This window comes from Portunus trituberculatus, chromosome 41 (genome assembly GCF_017591435.1).
Source record: "Portunus trituberculatus isolate SZX2019 chromosome 41, ASM1759143v1, whole genome shotgun sequence".
In the NCBI taxonomy this organism is placed as follows: Eukaryota; Metazoa; Arthropoda; class Malacostraca; order Decapoda; family Portunidae; genus Portunus; species Portunus trituberculatus.
In genome coordinates this window covers 12,105,062-12,125,833 of record NC_059295.1, presented here as the reverse complement: position 1 = coordinate 12,125,833, position 20,772 = coordinate 12,105,062, and the positions used below count along the sequence as shown (strand labels likewise).

The following is a 20,772-nucleotide window of genomic DNA, read 5'->3' as shown; positions in this document are numbered from 1 at the left end:
CTTTCACGTGTAGCCCCTCTTCACCTAGCAGTGAGTAGGTACGGGATGTAAATCGAGTTGTGACCTTGTTGTCCCGGTGTGTGGTGTGCCTGATCTCAGGCCTAACCGAAAATCGGAAATAATGAGCTCTGAGCTCGTTCCGTAGGGTAACGTCTGGCTGTCTCGTCAGAGACTGCAGCAGATCAAACACACACACACACACACACAGAACAGTGGACATCTGGAATAGCTTAAGTGAAATAAGTGAAAGGGTGGTTACTGTAGCCACCATACACATCTTCAAAGACAGCTATAGATATGGAGACAGGATAATGTGCCATGCTGTACAGCACAACTATAGGTAAATAAACACACACACACACACACTACCAATAATGTACTGTAGTAAAGTACATATTTACTTCATCCACCTGTGACCCCGTTCAAGCTCCCTTATACCCAACTTGAGTTATAAGTATATCATAGAGATATATGTATATTGTACATGTGCGATAACTATTTATAATTAGTGAGGCGACACACACACACGCGTGTGTGTGTGTTCACTGTTTGATCTGCTGCAGTCTCTAACGAGACAGCCAGACGTTGCCCATTACGGTGCGATCTGAGAGCTCATTATGTGTGTGTGTGTGTGTGTCGACTCCCTAATTATAAATAGTTATCGCACATGTACAATATACATTTATCTCTATGATATATTTATAACTCAAGTTGGATACAAGAGAGCTTGAACGGGGTCACAGGTGGATGAAGTAAATATGTACTGTACTACAGTACATTATTGGTAGTGTGTGTGTGTGTGTAGGAAGGAACTCAAAGGCATGAGATGCAAGAACATAGAAGGAAGATATAGAGAGCAAATCAAGTCTGCAGATACACAAACACCGGAAAACAGAAATACAGGAAGAACAATTCTGTGACTCCAGGCCATCATCAATAATACTACATAAAGCCAGAGCAAACTGTCTTCCACTTCAAGACAGAAAGAGACCTACCAATGAAGACACATCTTGTAAAATATGCCATGCAGAAATTAAACTCGTGCTAGTGTGACACCGCCTTTAAGGCGGTGTCACATTAGCACTTTATCCGTCGATTAATGCGATTTCCGTCGATTTTTCAACGTTCCGCATGAACTTATCGCATGAATTTGTCAGACGATAGGGATTGTTTCCGTCTGCAAATTTTCCGCCTTTGTTTACATACCAAGACCACACGACTTGCCGCGTCTCCTCAACCTGGCTTCTACGTGCATTGGTTCTACCACTAACCATGAACGCATCCATGCACGCTTTTTGGCTTGTTTAGCTCATCCAAGTTTCGTAATACACAGTATTACGTTCAGAGCAGCGTATCTTTGCCGCAGCGTGGCCTCCATGTTTGTGTTTACATTGTGTTGGCGGGAAGTGACGACGGAAAGTGACGACGAAACACCGTTTGTGTGTGACAGGCCGCACCAAAAATATTGTCGATTTTCTGAAAAACGACGGAAAAAGTGCTAGTGTGACATCTTACAAAGGGACCGCCGTGGTACAGTGGAACCATGCATGCTTTGGGATCCGAGGGGTCTCCAAGCGCACGGGTTCAAATCCTGTCCACGGTCTGAGTGCAGGTTGGGCTTCCTCACTCAGGGCAACGGTTTCCTAGCGGGTGGGCTTTGAGATAGGAGGTACCCTTTGGCCTATAAATTCCCGTGAAAAGCCCACATGGTATATATATATATATATATATATATATATATATATATATATATATATATATATATATATATATATATATATATATATATATATATATATATATATATATATATATATATATATATATATAAAGGCGTTAGTTTGCGGTTCACTCAATGGATGGCGCTGTTATCCACTATTCTAGCGGTATCTGGCATCTTTTGGGCGACACGAATTTATGGTGAATGGCAATCTTTCCAGTCTTGTTTTATCTATAGTCTTTGGTTGCAGCCTTGACACCACAGAGACAGGGGGGAACGCGACAGTCATCTTCATAGCCATATGGCCATAGAATTATGTAATTGTGCAGAGCGAAATAGATTCTAATAAATCTAACATCCTTCCTCTATTAAACTGCGTGTTAATTGTTTTCCATAAATTATTAGTCTCGTCAATAGCCTTCGTCTGAAGGCAAGTACTCGGATCCCGCTGTGGGACTCCAGTACCACCGAGTCTAAGCAATTACCGCGCGGGGAGACGAATCCAAGCAGCAAGACGATTACCGCGCGGGGAGACGAATCCAAGCAGCAAGACGATTACCGCGCGGGGAGACGAATCCAAGCAGCGAGACGATTACCGCGCGGGAAGACGAATCCAAGCTGCGAGACGAGTACCGCGCTGCTTGGATTCGTCAGAGGGCAACCAGTCGGATCCTGCTCTCAGGCAAATCCAGCGCCGCGCCACCCCGTGCTCAAGTACTCGGATCCGGATTCGGATTCCACGGATCCGCCAGACCAAGTAATCGGATTCGTGAGTACATAAAAAGTCGGATCCTGCCCAGCTCTAGAAGGAGAGAAAGGAATGAGAGGGAAGTGGATGGAGGTAAGGAGAGAGGAGAATGAGTAAGGAGGTAGAAGCAGGGAGGGTGGAGACACGTGACGCTGAGCCCCGCAATGATAAGCTTCTGGCATTCTATATCCATTTTTCTCTATTTTAGTTATATCAAGAAAGAAATTATCTGCTAATGTCAACTATAAGTGCATGCACATAATTCACATTCTCATATAATAACATTGAAAGTCAAGTGAAATATGATCTCATGATATACGGCCTACCTTGTACTGAAGTTAAAAACCCCAGTCTAACTACATCAAGAGATTAGTTTTCTTGCACGATTCTCTCCCTTGCTATATTCTTACTTTTTTTTTTTTTTATTTCCGCTCAGGTTACGTTAAGATAGGTTAGTGACAAGTAATCATTTCGTACTCGGTTTACTCGGTTTCACAGTGTAATCAATACCGAAATACTCGGTTTGCAGAAAGTACTCGTTTCGCCCATCACTACTAGATAGAGAGGGGTGCAGCCAATCAGCGCCCAGCTTTTAAACCCGCCTCGGCGCCGGAATATAGGTTAAGTAAACAAGGTATAGTAACATAATCAAAATAATCTTCTAGCAAAGTCACATTGCCTTGCTACAATGCATATTTCGGCATGCCTGTCGGGAATCAGGACAAACCTTGGGCACCTCATTTCACCTGCGAACTCTGCAAAAGAACTCTGGAAGGTAAGAAAAAAAAAAAAAAACCACACACACACACACACACACACACACACACACACACACACACACACACACACACACACACACAGACAGATATATATATATATATATATATATATATATATATATATATATATATATATATATATATATATATATATATATATATATACATATATACAGTATATACTTTTTTATTTTGACATATCCAATTACACTGAGTTGAATGTATCTGTATTTTTATACTTATGTTTTCATTCTGCTTTGTACAGGTTGGTACAGAGGGGAAAACAGAGCTATGAGATTTGCAATCCCCCGAATTTGGAGGGAATCAACTGATCACTCAAGCAATTGCTTTTTCTGTATGGTAGACCCTTCCAAACGTCGAGTAGGCAAAAATGCGCCTGCTATCATATATCCTGACCTTCTATCATCCATTGCGCCAGTGCCACACTGCTCTGAGCTCCCCGTACCCACTCATCCTAAGAGAGAGCAGCAGTGTTTACAAAAGGAAAGTGGTTCAGAAGAACATGAAGACACTGATCCAGAGTTCAGAGACGCAACTGATGAGAGAAATCCTTACTACCCAGCCAAGAAGACATCAATGACCTGATCAGAGATCTTGGCCTCACGAAATCAAATGGCGAGCTTTTAACGTCGAGACTCAAGCAATAGAATTTGCTAGATGAGGTTGTGCACATATCAGGTCAGAGAAAACGTCACCAGCATTTTTCAAGCTTTTTCACTCGTCAAGATGAGCTTTGCTTTTGCTTTCTAATGTGTCAATTGTCTCACTGGTGTAATTCTAGAATAAACAAAAGCTATTATTGCATTATATGTCGTTTTGTATCTACTTTGTTGAAGTCAAACTTCAATTTAAAAAAAGTCATTATCCTGGACACAAAAGCAAAATTAGAAATGAATATAGGTAAGTATTTTTCATATTTTCTAGACAAAAGCAAATAAGAAATAACAGTTTCAATTCAAGGATAAAACCTTTGTTACACGGTGTTATCATTATTATTTTTATTATTATTATTATTATTATTATTATTAATAGTAGTAATAGTAGTAGTAGTAGTAGTAGTAGTAGTAGTAGTAGTATTGTTAATAATAATAATAATAATAATAATAATAATAATAATAATGATAATGATAATAACAAAAATAATAACAGTATTAGCAACAACAATAGTAATAACAATGATAATAATAAAAATAAAAAATGATAATAAAAAATAATGATAGTAACAACAATAATAATAATTATCATTATTATTGTTATAATTAACATTTTTGTTATGATTTATTCACTTTTTTTTTTTTACCATTCGTTTATTTATCTATTACCATTTAATTTTCTTTTTTCCGCAGGAGATGGAAATTATGTGGTACCGTTGGAAATGATGCGCCTCGCGGCCTCCCTGGCCTGTGCTCCCTCTCATTTCACATTCACAAGCCACTGACTGCCTCGAAGCGGCGCGGCGGGCGGCGGAAGGTAGGTGGGTGGTGGTGGTGTGTGGAGCGCCCTGCAGCCTGAAGTGAAGCACCAGCACTTCCACTTTTTGTTGTTGCAGGAGGTATACATGGAGGGAGGAGTGGATGCCTGGGATTGTGAGTTGATGTGGCTGAGAACACAGTATGTTGAGAGGAAGAGATGTTGGGTAGGTGAGAGTAAGAATGATTTCAGTGTTTGATACGGTACAATAACAATGGGAGGAGAGTCAAGGTAAGTTTTGCATTATTGAAATTTCTAGTAAATGAAGATAATGTCCACAGTCTGAATGCATCAATCACTGTATTTTGGTGCTTTATTAGACTAAGGACCATAACGCTCCACACATCAGAAGTATTGTTTTTCCATTACATTTTTTAATACGGAGAAGTTTACTCTAATAAAGTTTTCGTCTAATTTAATAGTTTCCATAATGTAAGGATTATTTTTTGTTAGTGTGCTTAGATTTGATTATTATGTCATGTCATGTTAGATTAGGTCAGCAGTTGTAGTGAATGTTCAGTTTTAACCAATACTTCCTACATTGACCACCCATAACCTACTGGAGCCCCCATAAGGTAAATTAACTTAACCTTACATTTTATAACCTCCTAACTGGGGATTTTGCCCAAACTTTAACCTACCCTTAAAGTCAACTAAGTTAATGTAGCATTTTGTGGTATTATTGCAGTTTCAACCAATACACCACACATAACTATACACATTCTCACGGGCTAGATCACACTTCTATGAGCATTTCTAACCCCATTTTACCATATCGGAAATTAATAATAAGGTTTGGTTAGGTTAGGTTAGATTTCCCAGGAGGTCCCCAAGCTTGTTAGACATATGGAAAAACTGCAAATTTACCCATTTTGTAACCTTTTAACCAAGGAGAGAGTTAACCACCTGCCAGACCTCCCCATAAGATAACCTGGGAAGTATGAAGATAACCTAGTCTCTTCTCCCAAGATTATTACTTAGGGACATGTCAGATAGAATTAAAGTTGCAGAATATTATGCAATATATATCAACCTCCAGAAACTTATTAAAGCAATAAATGAGAAAAAAGAACAAGGTAAAAAGGTTTTCTTTTTCAAGTTTTTGAAAGGTGATATATATATATATATATATATATATATATATATATATATATATATATATATATATATATATATATATATATATATATATATATATATATATATATATATATATATATATATATATATATATATATATATATATTTAGAGGAGCAGACAGTAGACACCTGCCAAAATTATAATTATTCCCAGTGAGGTCAAAATAATACTGGTTCACAGGGTACTGTGAACTTAGCATTAAAGCCAGCTGTGACCTAACTGAAGGTTTCCCTTTATGTTTTATAACAAAAGGGGGCAGTCACAACTTGCCCTGTAAAGACAACTCTCATCCTTCATGCAAGACTGCATGCATCTATCTACACATACATTCTTCATGCAAAATTCAAAATCGACAAAAAAAAAAAAAATCCTATACCATCCTCGTAATCACCTTCCGACTATTTAATTTCTTTAGGGACCGGCACCTCAGTGGGACTTTGTTTATTTATATATATATATATATATATATATATATATATATATATATATATATATATATATATATATATATTGTATTCTGCAACTGTAATTCTATGTGACATCTTCAGAAGATAGGGTCATCTCTATATCATATAGTAAACTAACCTAACCTAACATTTTGAAACGTATCTCGGATGGGAGGTGGGTACTTTGCCTCCCCAGAACTCCTACATAAGGTAAGCTTATTGTTAATTTCCAACAGGCTAAAATGGACCAGAAATGCTTCAAATAATGAGGCATAGACTCTGTGGAGGGCTACAGATACATACAGTGTGTTGGTTGAAGCAATGATAAAAACCAGTTAGATAGGTTAGGTCAGGTTAAGGTTGCCATCTCTTCAGCTATCTTCTCCAAAATGACCACTTTTGTTCATAAATCATCTTCCCAATGAGTTCCAAGATCATAGAGTATGTACAACATGTTTTATGCTTAAAATCGTCTAACAAAAAGTTTGTTTTTGAAATACAATTTAATAATAATGATTAGAAAATAAACAGATGAAAAGGATTTACATCTTATCCTTCTCCCTTCTCGCATATAGCTGGTTGCACAGTCTTGCCAAAGAGATCTTAATCCAATCCTCACACAATTATTTATTTTGCACGAACTCCAGTGCTGCTTGAAAGAGCACAGACACTGTCCTGGCTCACTGGAGGTCAGGATAAGTGTGTGTGTGTGTGTGTGTATACACATCAATCCATACCTCAACTGTATACTTGTGTGTATTTATAGCATATTGACAGAAGGAATAAACAAAATTTGTTTTTCATGGTTATTTATGTTTTCTTTTACTTAAATTACTTTGGATATTTCTTGATGAAATACATGATTTGGTGATGGGAAAATGCTGGAAAACTATTAGATATACCAGTAAAAATCTCATAAATTGAACATTATTATTCTGGAATTATTTGCTCTATTAACCCCTTTGCGCCGGATGTTAAAAAAGCCCGCCTGTATGATATACGGATGGTAGTGCCGCACGCTCGAGCGCGGGAAACTTGTGCAAGCTTGTTATACTTGTCGTCTTTGTGTATTATGCTGCTATTTTTTAGTCACTATGTCGCCTTCGAAGGGGAAAGTGGACGCTTCTCTCTTCGGAGAGAGAGAGAGAGAGAGTGACATTTGCTAATATTAGACACAAGCAGGACGCATGTAGCTTATCTTTCGAGAGAGAGAGATATGGGAACAGTCTATGCCATTGGGTAATATTAGACACAAGGTGGGACGCATGTAGCTTATCTTTTGTGATTGGTGGAGACAAGGATGGTGGGAGGAGCACTAGGGTTTCAAGGACAGCATACGGCGTGTGTAGTTGGTATCCAACACACTATACGGGACAACTGAATTGAAGAAAGCTCAGAAAAGAAATATGACGTCTACGTAGGCGTCACCGTATTTGCCACTGGGGCTTCATGATGCCCACATAGGTGTCACCGTAGTGAAAGGGTTAAGTTAAGATTGATCGTAAATAAAGCTATGTCAAATTGGTTTTCTATAGTATGTAGGTCAGGCTTTACAAACTTATCTGTTTCTATACACTCTATTGAATCAAATGTATGTAATTGATTTTCATTTTTGTTTTTCCTCCCCAGATCTACTAAGATGGCAGAACTCTCATTTGCTGTGATTTGCTCGAGCAACATGAATCGCAGCATGGAAGCTCATGCTTTCTTGAGGTAAGTTATGGATTCTATATGTGCATGTTATCCTCTGATGTATGTTGAGGAGTACATTGGTATGTTGGTATGTCAGGTTGTGAGTTGAATTTGTCCCAGAATGCTTCTCATAATACTAAACATTTTCCTATAGAAAATAAGGAAGCCTTATAAATATGTTCTACATCTGAAATATTATGAAAATCAATTAACATGGTATTTTATGTAGAATACAAGTGATTTTTGTAACAGATAATGGTCGTCGATATGAAAATAAAATTAATGAAACAATAAAGATCTATCTAGTGGCTATATATCCTTGTGTGTTCAACAATATGTACAAGCTCTATTTTTTCTGTGATATTAATTATCCCCATCCTCTTTTTACTAGCATCATTGTTTACAGCCAGCTTCTTAGGAGACATTATAACTATTGTAAATAAAATTAACTTTACATAAAACACAAAACACACTGAAGAGTATTAAACAAAGATGTGTCTTTCTGTCTCTTTCCTCAATGAAAGCCCATTACTTCCTGACTGAATGAGTTAGGAAATATTCATTTATTTATTTATTTTTATCTCATATACTCTTAGGCTAACTAAAATTACTTGTAGCTGGAGCCTGGAGATACTCATAACCATTGTGCATACAGGTGTTCCCTGATATATGATTGGGTTTTGTTTCTTAAAGTCAGATTGTAAAGCAATTACTTACATAGTTAACTTCAGATTGAATAAAAAAAATAGAAATGCCTTCTAAAACCTTTACATATGTACCCTGTAAAACCCACAAAAACCATAAAATATTGTATGTAAGTAGAGTAATACAAAATGACATAAAATAAAGATGAATAAAGCAATAGAATAAGAAATTAGATATTCTTCTTTTGTACTTTCACTATAATCTGCATTATATTGATGCAATTAATAAAATGGCTTTTCATTATTTCTGTTAATAAGTGAAGTCACTAGAAGTACTGACTGATGATGGATGAGATGAATGAAGATGAAGTAACTGTACTGCTCAATATAAGCAAACATAAATATCTATGGAGAGAGAGAGAGGGGAGTAGGAGATCCTTGTCTCACCAACTATTATCAGGATCTTGCACTGGCTGTCACACAGATACAGTTATTCTCTCAAACATGTGGTTGACTATCTATCAGAAAACTCTCCTGCATTTGAAGACCTATGATATTCATAAAATAAAGAAAACTTTCAATAATGGGTAGTTTTCAGAACTAATCCACCAGATGTCACTGCTGCTATGTGTCCCTTGCTAACATGAGCTAGATTATTGTTGTATTAAATCTCAGGTGCATACAGATGCATAGAACATTGATTATGATACTGTTGACATTCTGTATCTACTTTTAGATATCCTGTATGGACAATTTTGGGAGAAGATAGTCAAAACGTAAATGTTTTTTGTAATTATCTTTTAATACTGCTATCATTATCTTCAATGCGGCATATTACTTGTCTAAAATCTATTGATTTGAACAATGAAAAAGGTAAAATCTTTGACTGTACTATATAGTATGACCCAGCTTACTCGATAACATCGTGATATATGGATATAATTATTTTCGTGGTAATTTTAGCATTGCATTCATCAAGATCAAGACGTGGCAAAACAATCGAGCAAAGACTAAGCATATCACTGGACAGCTGCAGAGTGAGGAGAGAGAAATATGAGAAGTTTTCCTCCTCCTCATGACATAGTGGCATGGACATTACAGCAGGAATTAACTATTTGTCCAACAATGTATTTGTTAAGTTAAACAAGTGGTCAGCCCAGGTTGGGTTAGACAGCAACACTTGCCAGGATACTTGAGTTGCCTATTCTTAATAGAATTGTTGCTTCCATATACTAGTAAGTTGAGCTGCGTGGTTTGGACTTTTAAGTGACACTGACTTGTTGTTTTCATGTTTACTGTCAACTGGATTAATATATTTCCAATCAAGGGTGTACTCTTTTGGAAATGTAGAGAGTTCACAAGAAAATCAACTTATATGCATTTGTTCATGGATAGGATTTGATTATGGCTGTGTTACTACTTAGAAGGAATTACGTAGAAAAATATATTATAACGAATTATTGCATCTCTGTGTTTTTAGAATGACACTGAAGGTATGTTCTATACCGAGATCAAAGGACATATACTGTGCTGCCACCTGGTGACAACCACTAGTTCTGAAAGCTCCCCATTGTTGAATGCATATTTCATTTTCTTCCACATTCATCTTTAAACCTGCATTTGTTAGTACCTCATTCCATATCAACAGTGCTCCTTTTTAAGCCCTGCCTGTTGTCACTCTATACAGCTATGTCATCTGTGTACACTTAACCCTTCGTTATCGCGCCCTTCTGTTATTGCATTTAAGCGTTATTGCACACTTATGAAAATCTGCAAAATTAAGTTTTAGCGCATCTGGAAAGTCGTTATTGCGCACCCATAGTAGTAGTAATAGTAGTAGTAGTAGTAGTAGTAATAGAAGTAGTAGTACTACCCATATCCCACCCACACACTGACGAATATTTAGATAGGGGGAGGTGGAGGAGGAAGAGGTGGAGGGAGAGAAAGATGATGATCATGAGGAGGAGGAGGAGCCAGCAGCCAATCATCGCTGTGTATTCACGTCATGTGATTTAAATAAGGGAACTGATTGGTTCCAGTCACTGCTCACCACCACCACCACCCCTCAGTCTCAGACATGGTATTCTGTTGTTCAGAGCTGGTTTTCATTCATTTCAGATTGTCAAATGTTAAAAAGCTACTCTAGTATTAATGGTAGTAAATTTAGGCTGACAGGAAAATTTTTTAGGAAAATTTTTGGGTTGAGGCACCAATTTATTTGCTTCAAATTTATTCTTCACTTCCGTTATCACGTTTTCCGCTATCGCTCGGTTTTTTAGGCACCAATTTCCCACGATAATGGAGGGTTAGGTGTATACCATTGTGTCTCTTCCTCCTACTTATCTATATCTCCTTTTATTGCACTGTGTTATTTCATCTGCGTATACAATGAGGAGAAGGGTCTATGACACTGCCTTGTTTGATGCCAGAGGTCAAATTAAACTACTTATCTTTCTTGTATTGTGTTCTTACATTGCACTCACAAGGCATATAAAGGCTCATTATACTCTCTTCAGCCTGCCTCTTATTCCATTCCAGTCTTTTAAACATTCCCAGTTTTGTCTTGGTACTGAGTGAAATGTTTTCTGTAGATCTGTAAAAGCAATGTATGCAGGTTGATTGAATTCTCATGATTTTTCTATTACTACCCAAAGCAAATATAACATCTATAGTGCTTTCATTTTGCCTATATGTGTTGTTTCTCTCAGTTAATTTTCTATTATCACTCTAGCTCACCTTTCTAAGTTTCATGAAATTTTGTAATGATTAATTAGTGGAATCCCTCAATAATCTTTGCAGTTTCCAGTCTTTCATTTTTATTAGTATGTAGATGATATTATTGTTTTCCCCCATTGTTCTGGGATATTCCCTTTCATCCATAGTGTGGTTGTAACTAAAAATTTTTTTTTTTCAAAACTTGCCCTCCTTGTTTTGTTAGGTCTATTATTAATCCATCACAACTTCTACATTTAGTAATTCTTCAGAATATGTGATCCAATGACCATCAATTTTTTAGATATTGTTATATTCTCTCCATTGCTATTTTCATAGTTATTTATCTTGTTTCTTATCTTCAATGTGCTCTGGTGAGTTTTTTTTTTTTTTCTTTTTCCTTCCAATTCTCAAAATACATCAAGTTTTCTTCCTCTTTCTTCCCACCACTTCCTTTTAACTTCATTCCTTTTTTGTGTAGTTTACTTCTTGCCTCCACATATTCTTGTCTTATTTTTGGTGTTCTCATGAGCCATATTTTAAGTTTCTTTGTCTCTTCTCAAACTAGTTACAAAAAATCTTCAGACCACCATGGGGAGTTCATTTTACTTCTTTCTATCTATTTAGTTCCCAATTCCTGTTGTGCAGCTTCCTTAATTGTTATTTACTTCATGCCAATATGTCTTCTCTCCATATGCATCTTTTCAACATTTCAGTTATTTTCTATTTAATTTCTATTTTTCATATTTCAAATTCTTTTAAATCTTCTGTTTTTACTGTCTTCCATTTGTTTTCTTGGTATGGTTGGCTTTGGTATTTTCATTTCTCTAATAACATCTCTAGTCACAAACTCAATCCAAACTCACTTTTGGCACAAATGTTATATTTTCAGACTTATCTCATGATATGAAGTAATCAGTGACTTATATTGTTCCATTGACATCTGCTGTACTTATGTTGTTCTCTATGTTTGAAAATCCAGTCACAGTTTTAAGATAATTTTGTACATAAATGTTTATCAGCCTTTTTCCCTCATCATTCTTGTGTGGCTCTCCAAATTGTCCTATGATTGTTTCAAGTCCCCTTGTTTTCATTTCCCACTCAGATCCAAGTTTTCTATTGTGATTGTTGTCTGCTCTTGGTTTGCTCTGTAATTTTCCTCTAGGTTGTTTAAAAACTTTTCTTCATCCTCTTCTGTACAACACTGTTTGGTGTATTTGCAGGATTATACATAGTTTTGTGTTTTATGTAATTGGTTATTGCATGTATATCTGTGTTATTACTGGACTACAAAAACTTATTGTGTAGTACTACCGATACCTTAGTTGAGAACTATTTCAGAAGAGTAATATCAAATTACCTTAGGATATAAATTAGTCATTATTTCAATTTTTCTTCTTGCATTGTTTTTGTGGAAAGGTAATTTATGCCATTTTTTTTATACTGACTGACATGACGAAAGATTCATCATTAGAATAATTTAATTAAGGAAGGAAAAAGTAATTGCATGATAAATGAAGGAAGCTAAAACTGGTGAAGGAAGAAAGTGAGGGCACTTACTGAAAATGATTAGTGATAAATTTTAGAGAAGCAATTGCATATTTGAGAATGGTGAAAGAATTTATTGAAAAATTTGCTATAGAAGTAGGAATGAGACAGGTGTATGTAATATCTTTACAGTCATTTGGTATTTTTACTGATAGTTGTATGTATGAGTGAAATTAAAGCTACATTGATAACTGTTAGTTCAAAACAGAATAAATGGAGAGATTTTAAGAAAAGACAAGCTGTAAAGTTTTCAGTTAATATTGTTTGTAAAGGACAAACTGATGATGATCAGTGTTGAATAGAGGAACATTTGAGTGTCAGTGAAGAAAAGGTGTTATTGAGCTGATAGATGGAGGAATTAAGTTTTGAGGTATTCAACACCACTCTGCCAATCAGAACTTTTTGGAAGATTACAAATTTTACAATTGGGACTGAACAAATTTAGTATTGATCAATGCCCCTGGAGCACAATTAATTAATCTTTCAGTTCTATACAACCTTCCACATGATTGTTCCTTCTTTTCTTTGATATGCTACTACTGGTCTAATACACTGTACATCCTCAGTATGTCCTTGTACAGTTCGTGTTTGGAAATGTGTTGCTTGCAGATATATTTCACAAATGTTTCCATATTAATGTCATCTCTTATGTCCACAGTAAAAAGGGATTCAATGTGCGATCCTTTGGAACTGGAGATAAAGTGAAACTACCAGGCCCTGCACCTGACAAACCCAATTGTTATGAGTTTGGAACCTCCTATGATGATATCTACAATGATCTCTTGAAGAAAGATAAGACTCTGTATCCTTTAACAACTATTTTTATCTTGGATTTTACATAAGGTTTTCCTAGTAAGTAAAAACTAGATCTAATAAGGTAAGATGAAGAAAACATAATACTGAGATGATATTATTTTATGATAACATAATACATTTGAACCTTGGTTACCTAATGTTTCCCCTTTTCAAACAAAAATATTGAATCAATAATTGCATCAGTTGTCATAGCATAATTCTGTTCTAAAATGGTTATTAATTTTAGATATTAATAGACAAAACAAAGCTGGTATTTATTACTAATTTATAATTTTATAAATATTTTCTTTGATTTTATATATTTGGAGGAGAGAGACTAAGTGTAAGACTGCAATTCAGTCTTTGAAACGCCTAAGTTAAATGTGATTTTTTTTTTTTTTTTATTTATTTTTTTATGGCCTATAGCGCCTGTAGGCACACTTGAAGAGTGTGTGGGAAGCGCTGTTCAGCTTCCGCCCATTAGTGGCATAGGCAATTTTATTTATAGTGGTACCCATATTAGGGCCCATATCACCACCCAAGCATTTCTTCGGTGTAACCACCTAGACTCCTAGAGCCTGGGTATCATGGTGACATGTAGGTAACTTTAAACCAGTTTACAAATGGCATGGCTTCAAAGCGGTATGTGGTGGGATTCGAACCTACACGTGAACGTCTGCCTGATCCCACGCTTACCACCTTATCCACTACGCCACCGCCTCCCTAAGCACTCAAGTAATCTCAAGCCACCCTTGGCTCTCTTGATGATTTCCTAATACCATCACTACTGCACATCATTTTCCCAGTAGCTTTTATCCCAGCAGCAAGATGTTCAAGTGTTATGAATACCTTAATTTTGGTGATGAGTGGATTGCTCCTCTCTTTCACTCTGTAAGGCTTCCCTCACTAGATCAGTGACAAAGAGAATACTTGTATGATGTAAACAATATTCTTTGATGAGTTCTGTGTCACCTGGCTCATTCATTACATCCTTTTTGGAGAAACCTTTTCTAAGCTGGAAATGTTGTGAAGCAGCCATCTTAGCAGTAGGGGTGTCTTTCATAAACTGCTAAGATATTGTGGACGGGTATCTGGGAATGGATTAATTTATTTTACATTGATTCCTAAGAAGAAAATAGTTTCGGATTTCAAATAACATTCAGGAGCAAATTAAGCTTGAGAACTGAGGTTCCACTTATTCAAGGTTGACCAAAAGTTAGTCAGTCTGATAATTTTTGTCCTGAATGGTAGTGTATTACACATTCATCATTTAACAGGTGTTCACTTCCCACCTATCATCTTATGGCCATTTTATCCCATTTTCAGATCAATTTCTTATGCTGTCATGATGTACTAAAGGCCTAACATTGTTGGTAAAATAATGAAGATTCCAATGACATTCTGAGATGAGGCATGGCCATGTGTGACTAAAAGAAAAATAATCTCAGAACAGAAGACAATAACTATGTAGTAACTGGAGTCAAGTACAATGAAGAGAATTCTGACCATGATTACCTTGATATAATAAGTAATACAGGCAAGCCCCGCTTAACGAACGTTCACACAACGAAATTTCGCTACAACGAACGTTTCCTTTTACTACCATCTGCTCGTATAACGAACACCAAACTCGCTTTAAAAAAAATTTATTCAGGTAATTTTTTCCAAGTTTGAAAGCCCCTCCGTATCACGCAAGCCGACAGGCTTTTGAATGCACCAGCGCCTCTTGTGGACAAAACACGCACTACTCACTCCCCCTACTCTTTCCGCTCTTAGTTCAAAACAAAAACAGGGTCCAGCACCAGCTTATCTCACGCTCAACATACCACCAAAACACCCTGCAACCAGCCATGCAATGTCACCTAGCGTTGCTAAGAAGAAAAGGAAGTCTCTTATTCTCGAAGTGAAGCTGGATATTATTCACAGATATGAGAGAGGCGAGAAAACTAATAGCATTGCACGCCACCATGGCTTGACTCCATCTACTGTCTCTACTATTTTCAAGTCAGCAGACTCTATTAAGAAGGCTGATGAGACCGTATCTTCCTTGCAAGCTAAAAGAACCACCCGAACTCGTGACTCTGCAATTGATGAAATGGAAAGCCTTGTGGAAATGTGGTACATAAGTTTTGTATGCAGTACAATGATGTGCCCTTTGTTTACATTCCACAGGTTGCCAGGTAGCATCTTTCCCGCTTCACTCTCTCTCCCTTCATAAATTTAAGATCATCAACATTATAAAGTTACATACATATATTAGTGTACATTATAATGACTTAGTCTTAAATTAAACTGCATAAATGTTTAACTTCATAATTTTTACTTTCATTAAACCTTTTACTGTACTATGATGCACTCTCGCTTTGTTTACTCTCAATGGAAGTTCAAGTCAGGGGTCAAACTTGTTATAATTGGTTCGCTTAACGAATGATTTTTTAGGAACGTAACCCGTTCGTTAAGGGGTTTGCCTGTATATTAGAGTTGTGTTATTATAAATATTGTGTGACATGGGTTGAATCCCTAACAAGGTACCTTTCATGGCCTATATATCTTGCCATAAGATAACTTTCTTGGTGTTTTTATGTTGCTTCAAGGAGTCATAGTACTTTTTTCTATTTTGATCTTGGACAGGAACATTTGACACTAGTTCTAGTTCTTCCTTATAAATGAGTAGAAATTGTACTTTTAGGATTCCACTATAGTCTTATTGAATGGATGTGTAATAATGATGATAATAATAATAGTAATAATAATAGTAATAATAATGATAATAATACTTGGTGTACTTCTTGTCAACCTTATTGACAGAAAATCCACATATTACTTATTGATTTTCTATATTAGCATGCATACTACATCTTAGTATACATTTAGTCTGAAAAGTATCCCACGCAGTGATGCTATAACTACCATATGACACCAACCAACTTGAAAGACTGGGCCCAGAATTATCAGGCCACCCTGTATATTTCATTAAGAATTTGTTTCCCCTCTGTAAGCAACATGTCACAACTGACTTAGGCCAGGCCAGGAATCTAATCACTGGTGGGTGAACATGGGTTACACTGCAAAGCAGGGCCGTTTCTAGCTTTGTGGGGGCCCTAGGCAAGGTGATGTTTGGGGTGGCCCTAGATTTCAATTTTTCGTCGGAGCCCTTGGGTGACTTTCCAAGCTACCCAGGTGGCCTCCTGGTGGCTTGGGGGCCCTAGGCAATCGCCTTGTCCGCCTATAGCTAGAAACGGCCCTGCTGCAAAGGAGTTTACCCAAAGACTTCAGATCTGCCCAGGAATTGAACTCAGGCCCTTTTGATTGTGAATCACATACATTAATCATTGTGCCACCAACCCACGTGTGTGTGTGTGTGTGTGTGTGTGTATGATTCACCATGGTTGCCTTCTGGTCACCCAGCCACAATACATACTTCACACACCAGGAAAGCGAGGCCACAACCCCTTGAGTTACATCCCGTACCTATTTACTGCTAGATGAACAGGGGCTACACATTAAGAGACTTGCCCATTTGCTTTGCCGCTTCCTGGGACTCGAACCTGGGCCCTCCTGATTGTGAGTTGAGCGTGCAAACCTCTACACTACGTGCGCGCGTAGTGTGTGTGTGTGTGCGTGCGTGCGTGCACGCACATATGCATGCCTGTGTGTGTGTGTGTACATGTGTGCGCACATATGCATGCCTGTGTGTGCGTGTGCATGCTCACGCGCACACACACACACACACACACCACACACACACACACACATGAACTTATTGAGGAACATAAGAGTGGCGTTCGTATATTTAGATGAAGAAATGATGAAGAAAATAATTACTGCAATGATAAGACCAAGGCTTGAATATGCAACAATACAGTGGACTCCAAACTTAAAGAAACACATAAGGAAACTAGAGAAAGTACAGAGGGCTGCAACAAAAATGGTGCCTGACTTAAAGAGATTTGATTTATGAAGACAGACTGAACAGAATGCAACTTCCGACCCTGGAAAACAGAAGAGAAAGGGGAGACCTGATAGCAATATACAGAGTGATGATTGGCATGGAAAAAATGGATAGGGAAGATCTGTGTATGTGGAATGAAAGAGTGTCGAGAGGGCATGGGAAAAAACTAAAAATGGCCACTTATAGGAGAGATGTGAAAAAATATAGCTTCCCTCATAGAAGGGTGGAAGCATGGAATAGTTTAGACGTGGAAGTGGTCAACGCAAGGAATATTCATGATTTTAAGAAAAAGCTGGACATTAGTAGATATGGAGACGGGACAGTATGAGCATAGCTCCTTTCCCGTATGTTACAATTAGGTAAATACACACACACACACACACACACACACACACACACACACACACACACACACACACACACTTTGTCTCAGCTCTTTGCTATTATGGGATATCAAAATGAAATATGTAGAAGTTAATTCTTTCATTGTCATTATTGATTTCAATGAGATTTTCATTTATCCCTCTTTGCCCATATGATATATATATATATATATATATATATATATATATATATATATATATATATATATATATATATATATATATATATATATATATATATAAGTAGCTTTGTGTATTATATTTTATATTAGATTTTATTTCATTTATGTGATACACTTTCAGCAATTTTTATGAAACTTGCAACATGGTTTTCCTTGACTTTTCTTACAGATATACTCAAAATGGTCTCCTCCATATGCTAGACAGAAATAGAAGAATTAAGCCAGATCCTGAACGATTTCAAATTAGCAAAGACAAATTTGATATCATTATTACCTGTGAAGAGAGGGTTTATGATCAAGTTCTTGAATGTAAGTTTGGGATATTTTTATAATAATGATGAATGATTTAGTAAGGAAATTGCAGATGACTTATCAAAAATGGACATATTAAGTTAGTGGATTGAGGTTTAGGCATTTTGTACGAAAGGAAAGGGGAAAGACTAGACATTTTACTTGCATTTTTTTTATACAATCAAATCACCGCTAGTGCTGGAGTGTTGAATTCTACTAATGGCCTGTGTTAGACATGATTCATATTGGCTGTAATGAAAGCAATGATAGAAAATTACTATGGTTATGATCTAGCTGAGACAGACCCTTCAGGAAAAAAAAAAAAAAAATTCCTTGCTGCCAACATTAGAAAAAATATGCATATAACTAATGGTAATGAATAAATAAAACATGAAAAGGACATGCTGCATAAAATGAAAACCAATTTAGTACAGTTCAGTAACAATTATGAAAAAAAAAATATATATATATGCTGAACCATTGTTTAGACACAAGATTATGAAGTCACTGCTGATATCATCTTATATCACATAGGTATTTGTTTCACATGATATCTATTCCTTTTAGCTTGGCAATGAACACATTGTCTTCTCATGTCTGTCAACAGAAAACCAAATCAGTACCCCTTTGTAGACTGCACTGCTACTCTGTGCAGCAGCCCTGCTCTCCCTGCATCCACAACACCCTCTATTTTCTGCTGACAGAAGCTACTGTTTCTTGGTGTTTGTTTTCATGGTTTGTTCAGTGCTCTACTGCTTTGTGGGGTTGTGGCATCGAGGAACCCTCCTGTGTTCCTCATATTCAGTCATCACCAATAAGAGGAGAATGTAATGGCTTCTCCATCTGTTGGGCAAGTTACTCCTGCCTCCTGCTTGGCAAAGAGATTCTGTGCCAACCCAGGATGCAACAGAGTGATGCTAGTATCTCAAAATGCTCTCAGTATATATTTCATGTCAAGGTTCTTGTTCCAATGATGCTAAGTGTGAGGACTAAGATACAGCAGTGGTGGAATGTACCAGAGCTTGCCAGTGTAATTTATTGAGGGGATGGTCTCCCTATGTCAAGGGTAAAGATTTCTGTGGTTCTTGCCTTCCAGGCATCCCCTCAGTTAGGAACCAGCCCAAGGAGGGTGGCAAAGGCTTAGTTCAAAAGAGTGAGCAAGTAAAGTCAATGATGTCTGAGTTTAGTTGACCCCCATGATTCGTCTTCTGAGGCAGACTTAGCTTCCCCTACAGGATAGGTAGTTCACTTTCCTTTTGTCATGCTGCTCATCATTGCGTAATATGAACTATTAGTCTAAACAAAAGTGTTACTGAGGTTGGTTCAGATATAAAGGTCATATAATGTTGAGACCATTAAATCAAAACGTAGCAAAATTTCTCCATTTGTATCATCTTTCAATCTTTGCTATTAAAGGCTACAAAGTGATGCTTAGCAGTGTGTTTCACTTGAAAGGATAAGTCCTTTCCAATCATCAGATGCTCTAAGATATCATTAAGTCTTGCAGCTGCCAAGTCCACAGACCGATCAGCAGACTGCTCCCTGGAATGATGTGGTCTTATGTTCTCTGCTCCTCACACCTTTTGAGCCAATGGACAGGTTTTCTTTTAGAAATTAGACTTGGAAGGCTTTTGTAGCTCTGGCAATAACCAAATAAATGAGTTGCAGGTTCTGTCTGGCACTACAGTCTGTCAGGGCAATGACATTTTCCTTCTAGAGAAAGAAACTCTTGCTAACTCACTTCTTAGGAAGCTTCACCCTCACTTTTCAAATGACAAGGAACATCTCTGTGCTGGGCAAACTTCACCAGTATACCTTTATAGAACAAGGGGTGTATCTTGTCCAATATATCTTTTCTTTTTCTGTTAAGAATCCAGATTGTCCTTCTCCAAAGCTACCATTTCATTTTTCTTTAAATAGCTAATACAGGGTTTACATAAGGACTTTCCTGATCACTTAGCTCCTCTCTTCAGGGTGATGGCTCTTGACAGGGCCATGGCAACCTCTCTGTTATTGTCTATTAACAGAGCTGTATTCAGTATCATGGAAGTGGTTTTTTCATGGACACTGTCAGTCTTTGCTTACCACTACCTTCGGTCAGTCTAGGGAGTCCATGGTGATGTCTGCAATATGATCCATTGTTGCAGCTGGTAGTATTATCCATTGAAAACTGCTGGTCCTCCCCTCACACTCCTAGCCTGTTACCTGCAGTCAGTTTAGGGAGTCCATGATGATGTCTGCAACTTGA

General features: G+C 37.1%; 1 protein-coding gene across 4 annotated transcripts in view; it reads left to right on the top strand.

The window, feature by feature from the left end:
* The first annotated feature begins 4,625 nt into the window (after positions 1-4,625).
* The window catches only part of LOC123516505 (RNA polymerase II subunit A C-terminal domain phosphatase SSU72-like), a 29,171-nt gene continuing 13,024 nt past the window's right edge, over positions 4,626-20,772 (top strand). Inside the window, exons 1-4 of one of the 4 annotated variants that reach the window (XM_045275908.1) lie at positions 4,626-4,738; positions 7,955-8,038; positions 13,580-13,723; positions 18,403-18,542. In XM_045275908.1, coding sequence (XP_045131843.1) covers positions 7,965-8,038; positions 13,580-13,723; positions 18,403-18,542 — 358 coding nt within the window. In that variant the 5' untranslated portion in view covers positions 4,626-4,738; positions 7,955-7,964. The other 3 variants (XM_045275909.1, XM_045275910.1, XM_045275911.1) reach the window with 3 other exon arrangements.